This window comes from Festucalex cinctus, chromosome 1, assembly GCF_051991245.1.
Source record: "Festucalex cinctus isolate MCC-2025b chromosome 1, RoL_Fcin_1.0, whole genome shotgun sequence".
In the NCBI taxonomy this organism is placed as follows: Eukaryota; Metazoa; Chordata; class Actinopteri; order Syngnathiformes; family Syngnathidae; genus Festucalex; species Festucalex cinctus.
Window position 1 is genome coordinate 7,546,794 of NC_135411.1, and position 22,406 is coordinate 7,569,199.

At 38.2% G+C, this 22,406-nt stretch overlaps 3 protein-coding genes across 11 annotated transcripts in view; 2 read left to right on the forward strand and 1 right to left on the reverse strand.

The window, feature by feature from the left end:
* The first annotated feature begins 809 nt into the window (after positions 1–809).
* On the forward strand, positions 810–11,459 carry eif4e2 (eukaryotic translation initiation factor 4E family member 2). Of its 2 annotated transcripts, none has more exons than XM_077514329.1 (8): positions 810–974; positions 3,545–3,656; positions 4,586–4,720; positions 4,831–4,935; positions 5,011–5,163; positions 7,242–7,382; positions 10,359–10,435; positions 10,510–11,459. In XM_077514329.1, the coding sequence occupies exons 1-7, from the start codon at positions 955–957 to the stop codon at positions 10,392–10,394; spliced, it is 702 nt and encodes a 233-aa protein (XP_077370455.1). In that variant the 5' UTR covers positions 810–954; the 3' UTR covers positions 10,395–10,435; positions 10,510–11,459. The 2 variants fall into 2 exon arrangements, with proteins under 2 accessions (XP_077370455.1, XP_077370449.1); XM_077514323.1 differs by having other exon boundaries at positions 7,242–7,378.
* On the reverse strand, positions 9,129–21,231 carry LOC144014432 (phospholipid scramblase 2). The gene is made up of 9 exons (XM_077514309.1): positions 21,077–21,231; positions 19,090–19,368; positions 18,485–18,562; positions 16,236–16,428; positions 13,998–14,109; positions 12,755–12,854; positions 12,618–12,676; positions 12,387–12,430; positions 9,129–10,702 (listed from the first exon to the last, which is right to left on the reverse strand). Exons 1-8 carry the CDS (start codon positions 21,108–21,110, stop codon positions 12,404–12,406), a joined length of 882 nt encoding a protein of 293 aa, XP_077370435.1. The 5' UTR covers positions 21,111–21,231; the 3' UTR covers positions 9,129–10,702; positions 12,387–12,403.
* vwa5b2 (von Willebrand factor A domain containing 5B2) overlaps positions 15,811–22,406 on the forward strand; it is a 61,285-nt gene continuing 54,689 nt past the window's right edge. For 4 of the 8 annotated variants that reach the window (XM_077514198.1, XM_077514209.1, XM_077514217.1 and 1 more), the window contains exons 1-2: positions 15,811–16,508; positions 19,111–19,237. The gene's annotated coding sequence lies outside the window, so the exon portion shown is untranslated. The remainder of the gene's footprint in view (positions 16,509–19,110; positions 19,238–22,406) is intronic. The other 4 variants (XM_077514226.1, XM_077514253.1, XM_077514264.1 and 1 more) reach the window with 2 other exon arrangements.

The following is a 22,406-nucleotide window of genomic DNA, read 5'->3' on the forward strand; positions in this document are numbered from 1 at the left end:
GATTCCCAGCCCTAGTGTCCGGGCTCTCCCTTCGAGATCGGGTGAGAAGCTCGGTCATCCGGGAGGGACTCAGAGTCGACTTAAAAAAAAATAAAAAATCCCAATATTTTACTAACCCTAAAAGTTGGCCAATAAACATATGCTTTAAAATTAAAAAATAAATAAAATAAGAGCTGGAGTTTGTATTTTTTTTTTTTTCAAAATTTTGATGCCAATATTTTCCCTTTTTGTGAAAATGATTGGTTATCGGCATCCTTGACTACTAATAATCGGTATTGGTATCAGCTCTGGGGAAAAAAAAAAAACATATCGGTCTATCTCTACTATTTACTGTATTTGCTTTGGGGTGTGAGCAAATATTTGAGTAACCAGCGGGATTCAGATAAACTGAGGCTTAAGTGAAATGAGGAAAAAAAAAAAAAGTATAGCAATTAAATAACAGCCATAGTCGCAGATTCATTTTCATTCATTCAACAGGATGACGACAAATGAGAGCACTTTCAAAATCAGTACGATCAAAATCAGTTGTATTTCTTTACACTTATTTTTAATTGATATTTTTCCTTTATTAAAAAAAAACAAAAAAAACGGTGACTGTTTGGGAAGATGGAACGGATTAAAAGCATTTCAATTCATTTCAACGAGAAGATTTATTTCACATACGAGTACATTGACTTACGAGCGTGGTAACGGAATATTAGCGCTCTTAAGAAAAAGGTTCCACCGTTCAAAACATTGCAGCAATACCATTATTTGAAAAATGACAAACGCTGACTATATACCCGGCGTTTAAAAATAAAATAATCCAAGCTCCGCACAATCACGACCAGCGAAGGCAGCGACCACACGCCGTGCGCGTCCACGTCCACTCGCCGTGCGCGCCACCCTTCCTGCGGAATTCACTCCAGGAGGAGGCTCAGGTCGCCCGAACGAGAGACTCCCACAAGGAAGATAATGAACAACAAATTTGACGCGTGAGTAACATGACCATTCAAGTGTGTCGTCTGTATCCGTGGAGGTTCCCACTCGGGCCTTGGAAGTAACTTTGATGAATGTTGCGTGTAAAATGAGAGGCGTGTCTGTGCAAAAAGCATTTTTATTTTTTAATATATATTTTTTTTTGTATCGCCAATAAACCCACGCGAGTGCGACGTTTACGTTCGCACTACTTTTCCGAAGATATCGTGACAATGAGTGCAACTATGCGTAAGCTTATAACGGGGAACTTCACATGTTGTTAGCTTTAGCATAGCCGAAGAGGAAGCTGTAGGCCGCAAATCCACGGCGTGGGAGTTGTCGAATGGCTGGAGAAAGCGCGCCGAGGTTGGGTTTAAACTGACGCCCACCGCGGCCTCAACCAACCACCGGAAACTGACGTGTGATACCTATGGGGGCAATTTTAACAGAGGTGTACATATTTACACTGATATTTTTCACTCAGGCACCCAAAGTCGTGGTCGTTGACTGCTTAAAACTACTGTTTTGTACTATGCCTATAAAGAGAAGGACGAGATTTTGTTTATGCAGTTACCTACTGTATGTTGACTGAAACTGGATGCATAAAGCCTCGAAATATGAGTACATGACGGATGCACGATGTGTGAGCTTCTAGGCTTGTCCCACTTTGTGATATATTGTAATAGAGAGGCTCCATCCCGTTATTCGTTTTTTTGTTTTTTGTTTTTATTAGTTTTATTTGGCAATTCCACAAATGCAGAGCAAGCGCAGAAAGATCTCCTTAACACATTCATTGCCAGACCAGCAAAAAATGCATCATTTGCATCGTCTTTTTCCGTCAATGGCAGTGAATGAGTTAATGGTATTTTCAACCGATACCAATAAGTAACTGTTTGCAAAATGAACTTGAATAAAAATATACTTCCCGAGTCCTACTATAAGTCATGTACACAAGTACATTGAAACATCATGTAAACGTTATGCAATGTTTCAATATATGCAAATCACCATGAAGCTTAATTTTATTGATGAGCCACAACAGATGGACCAACGTGGCATGTCTGTTATTTTCAGCATATTTCTTTATTATCTGGTTTATCTGTATGAAATTAAATTGGTCAATAATAATAATTTTTGGAAAACTTCTTTATTATCTGGTTTATCTGTGTGACGTCATATTGATTGATAATTGCCAATAATTATCGGCACATTTCTTTATTATCTGGTCTATCTTCATAACGTCAAATTGGTTGCTAATTGCCAATAATTTCCGGCATATTTCTTTCTTATCTGGTTGACGTCACATTGGTTTGCTAATTCCCAATAATTTTCAGCATATTTCTTTATTATCTGGTTTATCTGTATGACGTCAAATTGGTTGCTAATTGCCGATAATTTTCGGCATATTTCTTTATTATCTGGTTTATCTGTATGACGTCAAATTGTTTGCTAATTGCCGATAATTTTCGGCATATTTCTTTATTATCTGGTTGATATGTATGACGTCAAATTGGTTGCTAATTGCCAATCATTTTCGGCATATTTCTTTATTATCTTGTTTATCTGTATGACGCCAAATTGGTTGCTAATTGCCGATAATTTTCGGCATATTTATGTTTGCGATCCACGTGAAAAAAAAAAAAAAAAAAAGTTCATGAGAATTTCCATGTGTGTGATTCTGATTCTGGCATTTGTGAACAGCAGTTACAGAATTTAATGCTGCTTTATTTTTAGGGGAAAAAATAAATAAAACCGGTGTTAATTAGGGGTGTGCCAAAAAATCGATTCATAAAAGAATCGAGATTCTCATTTATGAATCGAATCGATATTTATATACAAAAATCAATTTTATTTATATTAGATATGAAGAAGAAGGGGAAAAGGCAGTTGTAGTTGTATGACGTCAAATTGGTTGCTAATTGCCAATCATTTTCGGCATATTTCTTTATTATCTTGTTTATCTGTATGACGCCAAATTGGTTGCTAATTGCCGATAATTTTCGGCATATTTCTTTATTATCTGGTTGATATGTATGACGTCAAATTGGTTGCTAATTGCCAATAATTTTCGGCATATTTCTTTATTATCTGGTTGATATGTATGACGTCAAATTGGTTGCTAATTGCCAATCATTTTCGGCATATTTCTTTATTATCTGGTTTATCTGTATGATGTAAAATTGGTTGATAATTGCCAATAATGTGGATTTCTCTCTTTATCCGGTTTATCTGTTTGATGTCAAATAGGTCGATAGCTGCCCATAATTTTCGGCATATTTCTTTATTATCTTGGTGGTGTTGATAAACACACCTTGAAGGTGGCTATGTGCAAAGCTGGACTTGTCGAACCAGTGGGTTAATGAAGTCTGACTATAGAACCTTTAGTGGGAGGGGCAAATCTTTGAGTGTGCGTTCGACTGCCGCCTGCATGCCTTACGTTACGCTTCACTTTCGTCAGTTTTTTATTTTATTTAATGTAGGCCCTTGTAGTTGTTAAGCAAGTTTAAATCACACCAGCCCACAAATGCAGAAGTCAAATGAATGTTGAGGGTCAAGCCAGTAAGGTACGTGTTTCTATCAAGTGCAGTTTGAAAGATGACGACAGCGGTGACCACGACCAGGACCAAGCCTCACCGAAAGACGGTGAGAAGGAAAAAAATGAAGACGATGACAAGGAGCAGAACTCTGCGAGGAAAAAGGTAAGCTGGCAGTGTTAGTGGGCTGTTGTCTCCTTTACATCGAAATCTGGATAAAAAAAAAAAAACTGCACTGGAGCGCAAACAGAGACTTTATCAAATTTTTACCCTGCTAAGGGGGGTCATGCCGCGACTCATTCAGATCGATAACAACAGTGCCAGCATTTGTTGTGATTAATAAAATATGTTTAACGCAACCCTTTGGTAGCATAAATCGATGGTCACGTAATGTAAACGATACTTATCGATAAAAAGCAGAATCTCAGCATTATACTTTTGAGCCGGAAAACTTAATGTGCTTGTTTAAATCTAACTTGGAGCACCACTCAGTTTGAACTCTTTTACTGCCAAACGTTATCCTAAAAAATAAAAAAATTGGTTACCTGAGCCCTTGTGATGTCATTTTCAGTCGACAGTACGTTGCAAAATGTGTTTTTAAAGGCACTAATTGAACATGAAAAATAATGAAATTATCAAATTAATGATAGACAAAATATGAAGTTTTTATTGCTATAATGGGCTAAATAAGTGAAGTATCCCTTTAATATACAGTTGCGATTAACGGCTCCATTGTTCATTACTTATTGAGCAATTACTTGGAGGGCCTCTAGGGGGAGCCCCTCATAAGAGTGGCGGGGAAATTTACGGAAGTCTTCAGGCGAAGAAAACTCATGAGCTTACTTTTACTTGTGTTAGACGTTTATCTGTCCAGCAACTTACTCAATTTTGCATATGTTTCGATGAAAAATGTGTATTATATCTTCAATTTTAACATTTTAAAACGTATTTTATGTTTTGATGTTTTTGAAGCACACAATTTCTGAGTAATTTTATTTATTTGACTTTATAGTAGGAGGGGAAAAAAAGCTGTGACTTCCTTGCGGTTTTACAGCCACTTTTTTTTTTTTTTTTTTTCCCTTTCCCTTTCATAGATGGTGATTCCGGGTCCGGGCGAGCATCCTCTTCAGTACAACTACACGTTTTGGTACTCCAGAAGGAACCCAGGCAGGCCGGCCAGCACTCAGAGCTACGAACAGAACATCAAACAGATCGGCAGCTTCGCCTCGGTCCGTCGCGTCCTCTTCGTCCGACGCTTCTTGCTGCGCATATTTCAAAAAAAGTGGTTGTCCGCCCGTTGGTGACGGGTTTTTTTCTCCCCGTTGACGTTTCCGCAAAGGTGGAGCAGTTCTGGCGCTTCTACAGTCACATGATTCGACCGGGCGACCTGACGGGCCACAGTGACTTCCATCTGTTCAAAGAGGGCATCAAACCCATGTGGGAGGTGAGAACAGGTTGACGGGAGGAACTTTTGAGAAGACGTGTCAGTAATCTTGACGGCGGCGTTTGCGTGCGGAAGGACGACGCCAACAAGATGGGCGGCAAGTGGATCATCCGTCTGCGCAAAGGCCTGGCGTCGCGCTGCTGGGAGAACCTGATCCTGGCCATACTGGGCGAGCAGTTCATGGTCGGCGAGGAGATCTGCGGCGCCGTCGTGTCGGTCCGCTTTCAGGTAACAGTGCTTTTTGCAAAAGTATTACCCTGATACATTTCAGGCTTCAAACATAAAGATGTTAAATGGAAAAAAAATAAATAAATCCTGAAGAATCAACACCAAGTGGGACAAAATCGTTTGTCTAAAGCACTAATCCGCGGTGTCTTAAAAAGTCTTTAAAGGGATACTTTACTTATTTAGCCATTTTTGCCGGTCAAAAAAACATGAATATTTTGCCTCATAAATTTGATATTTTCATTATTTTTCATGTACAATCAATTAGTACCTTTAAAAACACATTTTGCAACTTGCTGTCGGCTGAAAATGACATCACAACGTAGGCCTGCTCGATTAGGGAAAAAATAATAATCATGATTATTTTGGCAATAATTGAAATCATGATTATTCAAACGATTATTTATTTTTGGTATAAAACAAGATAATGTTTTAGCATTTAAAAAATATTAAGACCAACTAAAAAAAAAACAGAAATACTAAATAAATACTATAAATAAGTAAGTTCCTTTTGGACCAAACAGAATTTCTAATAATATACATATATAATAATATTTATTTATTTATATTGAAGTGCAGAATGTGCACTGTGCAATAGGACAATCATTTATTTTTTGTTACAAAACAAGAAAATGTTTAAACGTATAAAAAATATTAAATAAAATTATTTGAAACACTATAATTCTGCAAGTTTCTTTTGAATGAAGCAAAATGTATTATTTTAAAAATCTAAAAAGGTGCAAATGTATAAACACCTAAAAAATTAATATTCATAATAGTTTTTTAACAATTGTGCTGATTTTGTAATTGTGGAGTGTAATAATTGAAATTGTAATTGAATTTTAATTAATTGCACAGCCCTCTCACAAGGGCTCAGGTAACCAATCACAGCTCAGCTTGTGAATGTCACATGACCAAACCTAGAAAGCAGGTGAGCTGTGATTGGTTACCTGAGCCCTTGTGATGTCATTTTCAGTCGACGGTAAGTTGCAAAATGTGCTTTTAAAGGTACTGATTGTACGTGAAAAATAATGAACATATCAAATTAATTAAAGACAAAATATTCACTTTTTATTGCTATAATGGTCTAAATAAGTGAAGTAACTCTTTGACCGCCAAAAACGCTTAATAACGTTAAGTAAAATCACCATGTATGCCGCCATAAACGTTAAGTGACGCCAACTACTTTATTTTTTATTTTTATATATATATTTTTTTTAATATATCAGTGGTCAGTGCAACGTCCAAATGCAGCGCAGCCGGGTCAATGACACCCACTAACTATGGCCAGCAGATGGCAGCGGTAGCTGCTCGGGCCCTAACTAGAGCTGCAAATTACAACGAAACATGACACAATCTGATGAAATAGAACGTTTTCAAGGCTGACGTGAATGATCAAAGCCTTTGTAACATTAAACCTAATTTGACGGAGCGTCACTAAGCAAAAAATATGAGTATCAAAGTCACTGTTGTGGAGAAAATGCATCTTTTCTTTTCAATTTTCGCTCAATGTCACTCAAATGACATATTTTCAAATGGTGATTCCTAAAGAACGAAATAAGGTAAAAACGTACTTTTTTTTTCTAATGAAAGAATGGAATGTGATCTTTCATGTGGTACTCATGTTGTTTATGTAGCAAACAAAAACCCACAATATTCTGTTTGCTTCGAAAAATGAGTTAAAATGCTTGAAATCCGCTGGCATTGGGGAATGTTTTTTTTTAATAACGTGTAGCAGTAAAAGAGAAAAAAAAAGTCTGAAATCCATGATGTGAATTTAAGGTCTTAAAATCTCGCAATTTCACCTAAAATCTAATTTTAAGAGTCTTCAATACGATTTTGAAAGCTCTTGAAAAATCTCTTGATGTGACTTTGATTTGAAACTTGCATAAACTTCAGTCTTGCTTTGGAATGTTTTGATTTTTGAGGACACCCTAACATGACTATGAAGTGGAACGAAATGTGGGCTAGCAATTCTGCACGTTCACCATTAAAACCATCGACCAAAGGGCGACCATAAGATGAAGGTTTTTTTTGTTTTTTGTTTTTTCGTTTAGTTTTTGTTTTGTTTTGACATCCAGGAGGACATCATCTCCATCTGGAACAAAACGGCCAGCGACCGGGCCACCACCGCCCGCATCCGAGATACGCTCCGACGAGTCCTCAACCTGCCCCCCAACACCATCATGGAGTACAAGACACACACAGACAGCATTAAGTATGTATGTCTCCCAGCGCTTTTTTATTACCTTTTTGCACACACGCATGCATGCACACGTTTGCACAACTTTTGCTCGTTTGTGATTGGTCCAGTTCAAATGCTGAGCTTTTTCGTCACTGAGTCATCCGGCAGGTCGTTTTCCCCACAACTTTACAGGTCCCACGTGTGTTAATAAAATGGTAGTTTTTGTTGTCATGGGTACTCGAACGACAAAGCGGTAGAGGATAATTTCAACCCCATTTTTTTTTTTTTTTAGAGCCTCTCAAAGCCTAGCTTGTTTTGAAGGGCAATCCTGCCTGGTTTCTTTTTTTTTCCCTTGTTGCCATGGGTATTGCAGCTAGGTGAGCACATTCGCCCATAAGAGTATTAGGACATTTTCACTCTAGGAGGCAGCACTTCATACAGGTTAGTGGAGTCATCTGTTTGTGTTGAGGGCACAGTGTTATGTAAATGAGTCATACTGTTATGTCACAATCAGGCAAAAGTCAGAACACCTCACTTGCAGGTACATCTTCAGACCGACAAATAAAAGATTGACTTGGTTGTATAATTTCACACTTAATGGGTATGCAGGCATTCCAGAGGTACAGCAATTTGTCTTCTAGCAATTAAAAAGTGACCTTTCCATACTATTTTGCCCTTAATATTTAAATGATGTCATATCTGGAACAACTCTTTAATTTATTTGCTCCAAAAAAAAAAACGTATAAATACGTTTTATTGCCATGATGTTATTTTTTTCATGCAAGAGCGTACAGAAGGCTTTGATGCAGCCTCTGAACTGAAGAGGTCGCTTGAAGCAATGGTAGTTATTACAAAAACGGCCAGCAGGTGGCAGCTGAGTATAAGAGATCAACCAGGGCCATGTTGCAACAAGCTCTTTATGTCAGTGTTTTCACCAGGAATGTGAATTATGATGAAGCTTAGCTATATTCTAATGCTAATTGATGAAAAAAGGAAACACAGAAATATACTTTTTTTTTTCCAGATGAAAGAAAAGACTCTAATCTTTCTTTTGGTAGGTTTCATTTTTTTATAGCAATAGAACACAATATTCTGTGGGCCTTTCAAAATCTGTCAAAATCCAGTCAAACAGCCGGGAGCGAAGGGGTTTGCTTCACTGAAAATGGCGGCAAGTGAATGAGTTCAAGAAGGGGAACTGATCTCTCGTGTAAACTTAGCAGTTGATGTCTTTTATTAATTTGTTTATGATTGCTGACTGATGAATTTTGACTGCATGCTTACTAGACTAAATGGCTAAAAAAGTAACGTACAAATTAGAACTGAATCTTGACTGATTATGCTTTAAAACAATTAATTTCTTATGTTTATCCCTACTACAAAATTCCTAATTTGTATTCAATGGGGAAGTCAACAAATTTTTAATATGTTCTATGCAGCCCCACCGGTCTAATTAAATTGCGTTGGAATAAGAGTTGTGAAGCAAAATCCAGACATTTTTATTCATCTCAGCGGGCGGCCATTTTGCCACTTGCTGTCGACTGAAGATGGCATCAATGTTGCTCAGTTCTCAGGTAACGACCAATCACAGCGCAGCTTCAGAAAACAGATGAGCTGTGATTGGCCGTTGCCTGAGCCCTGAGCAACATTGATGCCACCTTTAGTCAACAGCAAGTGGCAAAATGGCCGCCCCCTGAGATGGATCAAAACAGCTGGATTTTGCTTCATAACTCTTTCCACAAATGTAATATTAATCAGATTATTTCAGATTTCGACTAGTGAGGTTACATATAACATATTGTCAAGAAATGTTAAAGTTTGACATCATCTTTACCTTTAATAATGATTGCTCCCCAAATGCTTTGGATTTGTTTTGTTTTTTTAATACATTTTCCCAATCATGTTTTGTTGCATGTGGATATTTGTGTGTTGCATATATCAGTGTTTCACAACTGTAGGAATAGGCACATATTTTCCATCAGAAAACTCACATGGCAGTCCACTAAACAAAAATGCTAAAAATTATATACAGTGGTACCTTGACTTGCGAGTGCACAATATTGTGCTTTTGTACATAATAGCAACGTATGTAAACCACCTACAATCTCTAATAACAATATTGAGGCACTTACTTGGTAATGCAAGCACACATTGATCGCTTCACAAGCAAATTTGGTTCCCCTTCATCTGACAATTAGCATAATTTTAAACATAGAAGGCCAAAACATCCTGAATGAAAATTAAATTGCACTAATGAACTAGCCGCTAGAGGGTGCTAGAACTGCACAAATGGAAATAAACCTGACTTTCTGAACAGATGTGTTCCTTTTAAATATTGTGAACCTGACGACGATATTGTGGCAGTTTTAATATCACGATATCACGATATTGCCCTTATCGTGACATCCCTACTAACCACTCAACCACCGCCTAAAGTACAGGGTGATCCAAAATGGTTGACCCCATTTTAAATGTCCATATCTCAGAAACTACTTAATGGATCTTAATGAAACTAAATACACTTTATGTTGAAGGTCATAAGTTTTATTAGTTAAATTTACAAAGGAAAAATTACAAATATTTGTTGGTTCTATGACAGATTTTCATAAACACAGAGTGGCAGGTTATATTTTGGAATTACAGCCCAAGTGCCTTTTAGGACGTTCAGAACTTCCTTTCCTGTGTTTTGTGTGAGCTCGACGTTACACACAAAAACGTGAAACGTTTCTACACACACAAGCTGTAAAAATTTGAGGTCATTCCAACGAAAGTTGTCAAAATTATTGGCCTACGAAATGGGGTCAAACATTTTGGAACACCCTGATTCTAAAGAATATTTTGGGGTAAAAAGTCAAGGTACTACTGTCATTTCCATTTCCAAATTGGGAGAATTTCTTTCAGTCCCAACTTGGCCACTTGGGAGAAAGTTGACGCTGCACTTGTCGCCGTGGGGCGGCTGTTGTTTGCGTTGAGGTCAACTGGCAGGAATGTGGAATGATCTGTTGCCGCTTTGCAGAGCCTGGGAAGACTTCCATGGTCTGGTGAATGCTAGCGGCGGACGTTAGCCCTCCTGCCGCCACAGACCTCCGCAAGGTTAGAAAGATTTTGTTTGTTTTCTCTGACCCGCTCGTCTGTTTTTTTGTAATCGCGGCCTCCTTATTTTGCAGGTTTGTTTTTAAGATGTCGTTGCCGTGGTGGATGGAGCGGGCGTGTAACGTGTCCGGGTGGGCAGGAGGATGGATACCCGCTGCGTGGATTGACCGAGCCAAGGCTGGGAACAAGAGACGGACGGATGGACGGACGGACGGACGGGAAAGAGCATTCCTTCTTTGTGTCCGCTCGGGAGCGACCACAAAAGCCCTGTGAGCAGAACAGAGAATATTACAATTTTTTTTTTTAGCCAACCACAGATTATTATTATTTTATTTTATTTTTTTAAATATCCTACTTTTGTAGCAAGTAAGACAAATGAATTTAAACGGACTGATGTTCAGCTATTTGGTGAAAAGGTGTTGACAAAAAGTGACAACAAAAACTTTTTTTCCCCAATTTCATCGCGCGACTTGCTCGACTGCTCTCGGGACTCAAAACGGGGTTTGTGGTGGAAGTTATTTTTAAAAACCGTGTTTGTATTTTAACGACAGTTCCTCGGTTCATTCGCAACTTGGCTTTCTACTGTTACTGTAAATCTGTAAAAGGCAAAACGCATTGACGATGAAATCAGCCACGATTTTCCTTCTCGGACCCGGAAGTGGAACGCCAAAGGGGAAAGGGGGCGGGGCAGATAGACGCTCACTCGGCATCTGTTGGACGGATTGCTTACCATGTTTTCAACTAAGTCCAAGGAATGGACTGCGCTTTCATGTCATCAACGAGCTACAAAAAGGGACATTCGCTGCTTTTATTGTTTGTTTTTTTGTTTTTTTTTGTAATCCATGAAATGAAGCTGAGCGTGGAAGTCCGCTGAAAGTTTTTTGGGGATTCCATTATTGGCAAACTGTAACGCCACCTTTTTGTTTGGTGGCGCGGTGATGGGTGCTGTTGTGTAACGTTTAGGAACGGTGCAGTCTGACGTATGCTTGGTGGATAAAAGCAATAAATGAAAAAATATGCAGCTGATGCTCGTAAGTGTCTGTCTTTAACAATTACATAGTTTGAGAAGCCTCAACCATTAAATATATGAGAGAAAATTCAGATTCTTTGTAAATAGAGTATTTATTTATCTTTATTTTTTTGAAAATCAACTTCCACATGTGACTTGATTTGTATCATATATGATACATCTTGTGACAATGCTTTAAATTCGTACATTATAGCAATCAAATATATAACAAAAAGACATCCATTCATCCATTTTCTTGACTGTTTATTCCTCACAAGGGTCTCGGGGGTGCTGGAGCCTATCTCGTAGGTGTGGTACACCCTGGACTGGTTGCCAGCCAATCGCAGTGCACAGAGAGACGAACAACCATGCACACTCGCAAGCACACCTAGGGACAATTTGGAGCGCCCAATTAACCTGCCACGCATGTCTTTGGAATGTGGGAGGAGACCGGAGTACCCGGAGAAGACCCACGCGGGCACGGGGAAGAACATGCAAACTCCACCCAGGAAGGCCGGAGCCTGGACTCGAACCCAAGTCCTCAGAACTGGGAGGCGGATGTGCTAACCAGTCAACCACCGTGCCGCCCCAAAAAGACATAGAAAGGCCAAAACATGCCTTGTGAAAATTAAACTGCACTAAAAAACTGACCACCAGAGGGAGCTAGAACTGCACAAATGGAAATCATCTTGACTTTTCGATATATTGTGGCAGTTTTAATATCACGATATTGCTGTTATTACATCCCTAGGTTTTAACGGGGGAAAAAATATACTCATTAAATAGAGGAGTCAAAGTGTTTTGTATTTCATAGGATACATTTGGCTTTATGGGTTAATAATTCAGCGATTGTTTACTTAATGGTTGTTGACAACAAAGAACGGAAAAAATAAAGTTTTCACTTTGCAAACAAAATTGGTTTCTTTAATATCCTTATTTTACCTGTAGGTTACCGTCCTTCAGCTCATCTCAAAGAACATGTAATTCTGCAAACATAATGATAAGAAAAGTGTTAGTCATCTTTGAGAGTCTGACTTTATTTTATCCTGTTCCAAAACAATTATTCATATGCATCTAATCGGTTTATTGAAGATTAATGTTCTGTACAGGCACTCAAAAATTGAAACAAATAAACACCCCTTTTTAAAAAACAAAACAAAAAAACATGCTTACCAGTAAGAATGTGGCTGCGAGAAGCAGCAGTTTGGTTTGTGAATCCATCTCAAGTGGCACTGAAACGTTTCAATAAATATGTCATTGATTTAAATCGTGTGTGTGTGTATACACTCGTGTAAATACTACAAACTCACCTTCCATCCCAAAATATTCATGGTCCATGTTATGCTCTTGGTGAAAGCCAGGCCATTTCTTCCATATGGTGCCGACGGTCTCACCAATGTTGGAGACAATCTAGTTCAAATAAATAAATAAATGTGGCTTTTCTGCATAAACTAGGGCAAACGGATTTTCAAAATTTTAAAAGCGGGACACTACAAATTAGCTGAAAATCAAATCAAATATACAAGAAATTGTCATCAGAAATTCTAACATTTAATTGCTACTCAATCTGGTTGTGTGATTACTTTAGTTAATGCTAAATGCTATCTTAGTTGTCAGTACTTGCTGACTGGCGACTGCAGCATTAGGCTACCTAGCAACCTTTACTGTCAAAAGAGCCATTTTATGCCAAATAAATACAAAAAAAAAAAAAATCTGTCTGGAGCCGCAAAACATTTGAACACTTGTGATGAACGAAACGGTATGTTGGTGTTAGTTGAGGGCCGAAGAGCTAATGAGATTTGCTGCACCATAACAGAAAAATATGCAGCATCCAATAATTTGACATTTATTTTCCTCTACCTTTCGTCTTCGGTTTTTGTTTTTCTTTTGGGTTTTTTTTTTTTCATACATTTTTAGACTTTTATGCCTATCTGTCAAATTTCTGACATTTTTGGCAATTTTGTGGACATATGTTAAAATTCTGCCTCTCATTTTGGAAATGTAGTGGCAATTTTTTTTTAAACCTTTTTTGTTATCAATGTGCTGACATTTTTGGCAATGCTGTGGACATTTTTGGTAGTTTAGATTTCTTTTTATTTTGGACATGTTATAGTTGTTGAAAATTGTTTTTAATTGAAAATAAAAACGGATTTATTATATATATATATATATATATATATATATATATATATATATATATATTTATTTTCACTTGTAGTCATTTATTTATTTTGAATTTTGGCAGTTTTGGTCCTCCATACTAAAGAGCCACATGTGGTCCCAGAGCCGCAGGTTGCAGACCCCTGGGCCAGTAGGACTACATTTCCCATGATCAACACGGAAGCAGGAAGTAGCCTAATTGTAGATCAGGTATAACGAAAAAAACACACCTGCTGGTAATTTAACAGTTAACTTATTTTAAATTGGCTTATTGTGTGAATCGCTATGACAACAGTGACTTGCTGTCCATCGGGACTCAAAAATGTGACTGTCTCAGTTGAACCAGGACGTCTGGTCACCCGAGCATAAAAGCCCATTTCTAAAGAGTGATACCTGGAATTGCTGATTTGACAAGCAGCGAATCGGGCAGCATGGGCCCTGAATTCGGACCGCACACGCTCCCTGGGAGTCTTTGACTTCAAAGAGAGGCGTGAACATGCTCCACCTGCCAACACACAAACAGTCGAGTAGACGGGACTGATCGTGAGCCATGAGAGAAAAAGATTGTTGCGAGTAAATTAATACAGTATCATGAACGACATATTTGAATTTAGGTTGGAAATGTCGGCCAGCAGAGACGGCCATGACCTGTCACCACTGGAACATCGAATCTATCTCCTTGCGGAACCCCGCAGCGCGCGACCTGGCAACCGCCGAGCCCGGCCTTGATGCTCGGTTGCTCCCATTTTCAGCTGTCATGATTCCGCAGCACCGAAAGCGCTGTTTGCTCGCTGCCGCGCGAGTTCAAACTGGGACAGGCTTTATTGTGGCACGACGGAGGGAATATTTATACCAAGTAGATCATCCAAACCATGCGCCAGCTCGCTCCTAATTAGACATCCGGCGTTGCTTCTGGAAAAACTCTAAAATTGACATCCAAAAGGTCGGCCCCGGCCCAGAGCTGCGCCAAATAAGCACCTGCTTTAGGGCCTCGTCACCAATAGGGGGCTCCCAAGAGCAATTACAAGTTTGTTTGTTTATTTAAAGTCACGAGAGCACTGATCTGAAGATATGACTGGATATCCAATAGGCCAAGACTTTAGAGGTCACGAGGCTGCTATATTGCTCCTCCCAAGAAACGTTTCTCGGCATACGATACTATACATTTACAGTATTGAAATTGGAGAACATTTTAAACCGCATGATTTATAGTGTTTTACATTTATTAAACATAAACAAGAGCACTTCAGACATTTTACAGCTTTCCTTAAATACATGAATAAATTATATGCTTTATGATGTTTAGTACAGGAGGAAACTTTTATATACCCGGTACACATATAATTTGTTTTTTTCTTTTTAAACTTGTTAAAAAAAATAAATAAATAGTGACTACCCCGGCACCCCCCCCCCCCCCCCCCCCCCCCCCCAACCCGTCACCGGCCTTATACTAACTGCCTACAAGTTGTAAATGTCTCATTTGTACGTATGCCGTATAGTTTATACAGTAGTCTGCTCACGAGGTGGGAGTAACAAGATGGCCGCCATGTGTCTTTAACAGCTTGCACTGGCATGTATGGGCTCTCAGCTATCCAGTCATATATACAGGTCAGTGCACTAGAGCCTGGAGTATTGACGAAAACCTGAGTAAAAACAAACGTTTGGATTTTTGTTCATTTTTACATTTTGTTCAACTTATATTTATTTTTAAAACTATTTTTGTCATCTTGTTTCTGTCACCTTGTTTGTTTACATCCTTACCAAACTATGCGCTTGCAGTTTTATTGGTTACTTTATTTAATGGTTTGTTTTTGTACGTTTTTTTTTTTTTTTGTTATTTTTATGTATCTATGTGATTTTATTTGTTGTTGCGCTTTATTGTTCTTGTTCTACGGATTCACTCATGCATTTTCAAAAGTGTGGTACGTGGTCCACTGGCTCCCTCTAGCGGTATGCAAAAGAATCACGGCCTAATGTAGGCTACAATGCATTTTGTTGCTAGAGAAACCTCCTTTCTCCGAATTCGCTCAATTTCAAAAATAGACTGCCCACAAATGAAATTTGCCATAGCCCCCCATGGACGCATGCGCCATCCTTCCTTACTTGGACCTCAAATCTAATTTAGGAGAGATGAAAGATGAATTATTTTGGCGATGCCATCTTCCCATTAGTATGGAAAACTTTCCCATTAAAAAAAAAAAGACGCTGCATTCCTTCCCTGCCATGCTGCTTCAAGTGCTGTCAGGCAAACAGCTGCTTAGACCTCTTTGAGCTGTGCAACTACCCACAAGTGCTATTTCCTGCTCTGGGAGCAACACGGAAAAAGGCTCACATGACACGTGCAATTACTGCAATCGGAGAAAGTCGAGATAAGCGTCTCACAATCGGCACAAAAGGCTTAAAAGCTTCATTCATGCTAGCGATAAATGAAGTTATGAAAGAGAGGACAAAATTATTATTATTATTATTATTATTATTATCTTTTTCTTATTATTATAATTACTACATATAAGCAGCACTGCTTTTATATAAAAACACTATAACGTGATTTACAACTGTTTCCAGCTAATTAAACCGGAACAATTAAATTTGTGAAGTCAGTTGTAGTGGCTCCGGTGCATCCAGTCCTACCTTTGGTACACGGTGCCGATGAGCTGCTTCTGCCCCGTGTAGGCGCTGATTTCCATGAGGCAGCAACCGAGGCAGCAGGCGTCCATCCTGAGCGGTCTGTCGAAGTAGAAAACTTGGTGGCCTTGGTGGTCGAAGCCCTGCAAGGAGCAAGAGCGAGCTGGACCGCAACACTGAAGGCACACGCATGAACTCTCTGAAATGAAAGCAAGGAGGGAAACAAACGCCACATGGAGATAGGGAAAAGTTTGGAGAATTGCGTGGAAATGCCGAAAGGTCAGTTAAATTACTTAAATGACTGACTTTGTGTAATCTCAGTGCTATTGCGCATATGAGTTCGCCCACAAGTGATGAGTCACATCAGTATGTGCTCGCGTGTTATGTAGGCTAGCTAGCTAATGCTATTGATTAGCCTCGCGTGAGTGTGGTTTATGGTGGGCAACTTTGTTTATATAGTACACAAAGGCAACTCAATGTTTTTACAAACACAACAGCAGAAGACATTTGCAAAGAAAAGAGAGGAAAAGTAGCTTTTTTTTTTTAATTACAAAAGGAACCTACATTGTCAACAAATAAACACTTTTAAAGAAAAGGTTCAATGACATTTAAAAGCAAATGAAGGAAATAAAGAGCATGTTCTTGTTTACAATTACGAATATTCAGGCATTTCTGATTTAATCTTCACAAATCAAATTACAATGCTTTTCAATGGACGAACGGAGAGCATCAGTTCACAGAGTAAGGCCGCCATTTTGACCTGTGACGTAGGCTCGGAATAGGGTGACCAGATTCCCCATTTTGGCTGGGACAGTCTCGTGTTTGAGCCTTGGTTCCGGCGGATTTCGTCAAACTCATTAATTTTTTTATGTCCTGATATTACGCGCAGGTACTGTCGAAGTGTCTCACTTTTTTCTTCTTCTTTTTTTTGCCATGTGTATGTCAATCACATAGCAAATTGCTTCCTAATTGCTTCCAAATATTTGCGTTCTTATTTACATCCTGGACTAATTGGTAGCGGCTGTTGACTGGAACTGGAACTACTGCTGCATTCGAGGATGGTCGGAAGTCGGAAATATCCGAGTTGAAACTTCCCAGTTCCGACAAACACAAATGAGAATCAACCTCACTTTTTTTTTTTTTTTTACAGATGTGTTGCATTTAAATATCCTGAACATGACGATGACGACAATATTGCGGTGGTTTTAATATCACGATATCGCGCTTATCGTTACATCCCTGGTTTTTTTTTTTTCTTTGGATGTCCCGGCACAAAAGTTTAGGTGGACCAAAATTTTTGACCGCATCGCTTTTAACAATGCCGATTTACAGGTTTAATCTTGTTTGTTTGTTTGTTTATTTATGTATGTATGTATTTATTTATTTATTTATTAAACAGCTGTATTTTCTGTATTTTAGGGTATATTGACTGGTAAATGATTAACTCATTTGCTCCCAATAACGTGTAAATACGTTTTTTAATGTTGTAAGTGTCCCAAAGATGTATTTATACGTTATTTTTATTTTATTTTTTTTAATGCAAGAGCATACAGAAGGCTTTGATGCAGCCTCTCAACTGCAAAGAACGGTTGCAGAAATGGTAGTTATTACACAAACGGCCAGCAGGTGGCAGCAGAGCAAAGGAGATCAACCAGGGCCATGTAGAAAAAAGCTTAATTACCTAAAATTTTGAACAGATTTGTGAAAACTGATTAAAACTTAGCTCTCTTCTAATGCTAATTGCTGCAAAACAGAAACAGATCGAAACATACTTTTTTTTTCTTTTTTTTTTTTTTTTTCCTGATGAAAGAAGAGACTTTAAAACTCTTTGACTGCCAAAGACGTTTCATGATGATTAGTGAAATTCCAATGAATGGAATGCGATCTTTCATTTCGTAGCCACATTGTATATGTAGTAAAGGCAAACAATATTCTTTTTGCCTTGAAAGATGAGTTAAAATGCTCAAAAGCGGCTGGCACTGTGGATTTTTTTGTTTTGTTTTTATAACGCCTGGCAGTCAAAGAGTTAATCTTTCTTTTGATAGGTTCCATGCTTTTATAGCAATAGAACACAATATTCTGTGGGCCTTGCAAAATGAGTCAAAATCCAGTAAAACAGCCGGGAGCAAACGGGACTGCCTCTGTGAAAATGGCTCGGAGTGGATGAGTTAACAATCTTGGCAACGAAGTTCTTTATTTGAAGTACAACTGTTTTTTTTTTACACAGCGATTGTAGTTCAGATGCGCGATGATACCTTCCACAGCCACAAACAATTGTGACCTGCTGGTTCCTGTGGCGATGCTGTAGATCCTCTGTGGAACACACTGTGGACCTACAATTATAAGACAATCACTTGAAATTAGGGGTGTTAAAAAAAAAAAAATCGATTCGGCGATATATCGCGATACTACATCGCGCGATTCTCGAATCGATTCAATAATCGGCAGAATCGATTTTTTTTATTATTTTTTTTATTTTTTATTTTTAGGATTCACACCTTGAGCATGGAAGAATGTTATATGAACGGAACATTAAGCCTTAATATTTTATTTTAATGCTGTTCAAACATGAAACAGATTACAACCTCTATAAGACTGAAATTTCAGATAAATAAATAATACATTTTCATATAAACCTTACACTCTACAAGCTTACTGATTAGTATTTTCTAAATTTGAATGAAAAAAAATCGCAACAATCGACTTATAAATTCGTATCGGGATTAATCGGTATCGAATCGAATCGTGACCTGTGAATCGTGATACGAATCGAATCGTCAGGTACTAGGCAATTCACACCCATACTTGAAATCTAATCTACAAACATACATACGCCTGCCATGAAGAGGATGCCACTAACCCTGGAGTTGTGGTCTTGCAGTGATGTGAACCTGACTGACTTCGTCCAGCACACTGGAAGAGCTGGACGAGCCTCCCGCGCCGTCCTCGCTCCTCAGGAGACCTGCAACCGGCTTGCCGCACATTTGGAGAGCTTTGCATGCGGGCAGGTGAGGGTGGCACTCGCACACGGGACTGCATTTGTTTTGGAAGGCTCGGAAGATCGTGCGGATGTGATTCTCTCGCTCCAGTCGGCCGTAGGGAAGAGGTTGACTGGTCACGGCAGACATGATGGCGATACCTACACATATTGGAAGACCCTCATGATATAACATCAAGCAAAAAATGGCAACAATAATAATAATACTTACTGAGGTAATAATAGTCTTAATTGGCCATAAACGTTACAATACAATACTATTATTCTGATGTGTGAATGGTAACAGGCTGATAAACAAACAGATGTGGGCAAAGTATGGCTCAAGAGGGGCACATCTGGCCCACCCACAGTTTCTGACCAGCCTTCAGAGTGACCATGATGTCAAAGTACAAAACTGTCGATACAAAAGTATTGAAGTCATTTGGCTGTAAAACGCCATTGTGGAAAAGGACATTATGAAATCAAATCTGACTTTGTCAAAAAAAAAAGAAAAGTTTTCTTATCTTATAAAACCATGAAAAATAAATGAAATGTCATTATTTTTAAAAAAGTATAACGTTGTTAAAATAATCATTAGGAAATATTTAATCAAAATAAAATATTTGTTACATATTAAAGGATAGTATAACACTTTTCATAGTAATACAACCACATCATTTTAAAATTTAATGGCCATATTACATAATTGTCTGTTATTTATCGACAGGATAGTTTTTTCAAAATGACCTTTTTATTTATTGAATTTTGACACTTTTGGGCTTCCATAGAAGATATGCTTATAGAAGCAAAATAATGTCACTATTGATTTGAGTTAAAATTGTGTTGCATTGCTTGTAAGTTAATTTGTTAATTAATTTTTTAAACTCATTTACTCCCAATAACGTATAAATACGTTTTTGTTTTTTTTATGCTCTGTGTCCCAAAGACATGATAAGTTTTGTTGTTGTTGTTGTTGTTGTTGTTTTATGCTAGAGCATACAGAAGACTTTGATGCAGCCTCTCAACTGCAAAGAACGGTTGCAGAAATGGTAGTTATTACACAAACGGCCAGCAGGTGGCAGCAGAGCAAAGGAGATCAACCAGGGCCATGTAGAAAAAAAGCTCGATTACTTACAATTTGAATAGATTTGTGAAAACTGCTGAAACTTAGCTCTCCTCTAATGCTAATTGCTGCAAAACGGAAACAGATAGAAACATACTTTTTTTTCTAATGAAAGAAGAGACTTTAGTCTTTATTTTGATAGGTTCCATGCTTTTATAGCAATCGAACACAATATTCTGTGGGCCTTGCAAAATCAGTCAAAATCCAGTAAAATAGCCGGGAGCGAACGGGACTGCTTTTGTGAAAATGGCAGCGAGTGAATTTAAATGTGGTGCCACTTTTTGCTGGTAAAATTAGGATGTATCTATAGTCTTAGAAATTGCATCTTACATGTTTTTATTGCTTTAACTTGATAATTATCTTGAAATACGACTTGCTACATTACGTCTTCATTGTCATAACTTTACAATGTTTTTCTTGTAACATTACACATTTTTTCACATAGAATAGATTTGGCAATGTGCATATTTATGATGTCCATTAAATTCATGTTTTATTTGAAATTTTGAATTTCCTGCCTTTCTATGGCCGACTATTATCAAGGCTTTTGTAAGTCTTGCGTAATTCCGTGCAATTGTGAGCCGAAAGAATCACAAAAAAACCTCAAGTTAATCTCCAATCATTGTTGACATTAAACACGCATTAATAATGTTGATGGCATTGTAAATTCTTGATACAGACATTGATCATTCAACAGTTGAAGTAGTTTAGTTAAAAAAAAAAAGTTTTGGGAAGTTCCTTACGTACCTTCAGTTGTCCGCCCCCATCCTTGTCCAGACATCAAATGTAAATGTGAGCTGAACCAAACGAGCTGTGTGTGTGTCCATGATGTCAAGAGCGGCGTGGGTAACGGTTTGTTTAACAGCAACGTTCCTCGTCCCTCTGTGTGCCGAATATTCACATCGTAATGTTTGGCTTAGTGACTGTGTGTCTCGATATCTCCTCTACCGCCTCAGTTGCCATACCAACCAGCCGGATCTGCCTTTTGTTGGGCCCTAAAGGCACCACTCAGCCGTGTAATTGAAGTCCTGCTTCCAGAGGTGGGGGGGGGGGGGGCACCAAGTCTGTGTTTGTTGACGGTTGGACCGGTCAGGACTTGTTTTGGGGGTGTCAAGTAGGGATGTAACGATACCGGTAATATCGTGATATTGTGATATTAAAACTGCCACAATATCGTCATCGTCATGTACACGATATTTAAATGCCAAACATCTGTTAAAAAAAAAAAAAAAGTCAGGTTGGTTTTCATTTGTGCAGTTGTAGCACCCTCTGGTGGCTAGTTTTTTAGTGCAGTTTAATTTTCATTAGGGATGTTTTGGCCCTTCTATGTTTAAAATACACTAATTGTTAGGGGTGTGAATTGCCTAGTACCTGAGGATTCGATTCATATCACGATTCACAGGTCACGATTCGATTCGATACCGATTAATCCCGATACGAATTTATAAGTCGATTGTTGCGATTTTTTTTCATTCAAATTTAGAAAATACTAATCAGTAAGCTTGTAGAGTGTAAGATTTATATGAAAATGTATGATTTATTTATCTGAAATTTCAGTCTTATAGAGGTTGTAATCTGTTTCACGTTTGAACAGCATTAAAATAAAATATTAAGGCTTAATGTTCCGTTCATATAACATTCTTCCATGCTCAAGGTGTGAATCCTAAAAAAAAAAAATCGCTTCTGCCGATTATTGAATCGATTCGAGAATCGCGCGATGTAGTATCGCGATATATCGCCGAATCGATTTTTTTTTTAACACCCCTACTAATTGTCAGATGAAGGGGAACATAATATGCTTGTGAAGTGAGTCAATATGTGGAGGAACTTGATGTGTGCTTGCATTAGCCGCTAATGCGAGTAAGTCTCTTAATATTAAGTGTTATTAGAGATTAGAGGTAGTTTATATGTATTGCTGTTATGTACAAAAGCACAATGTGCTTTTTTTAGTATGAGCTCTTACAATATTGTGACCTTTTTTAAATATTGCCAACCTCCCCACAACATCGTGATAATTATCGTATCGTGAGCTGAGCTTCATATCGTGATAATATCGTCCCGTGATGTTTGGATATCG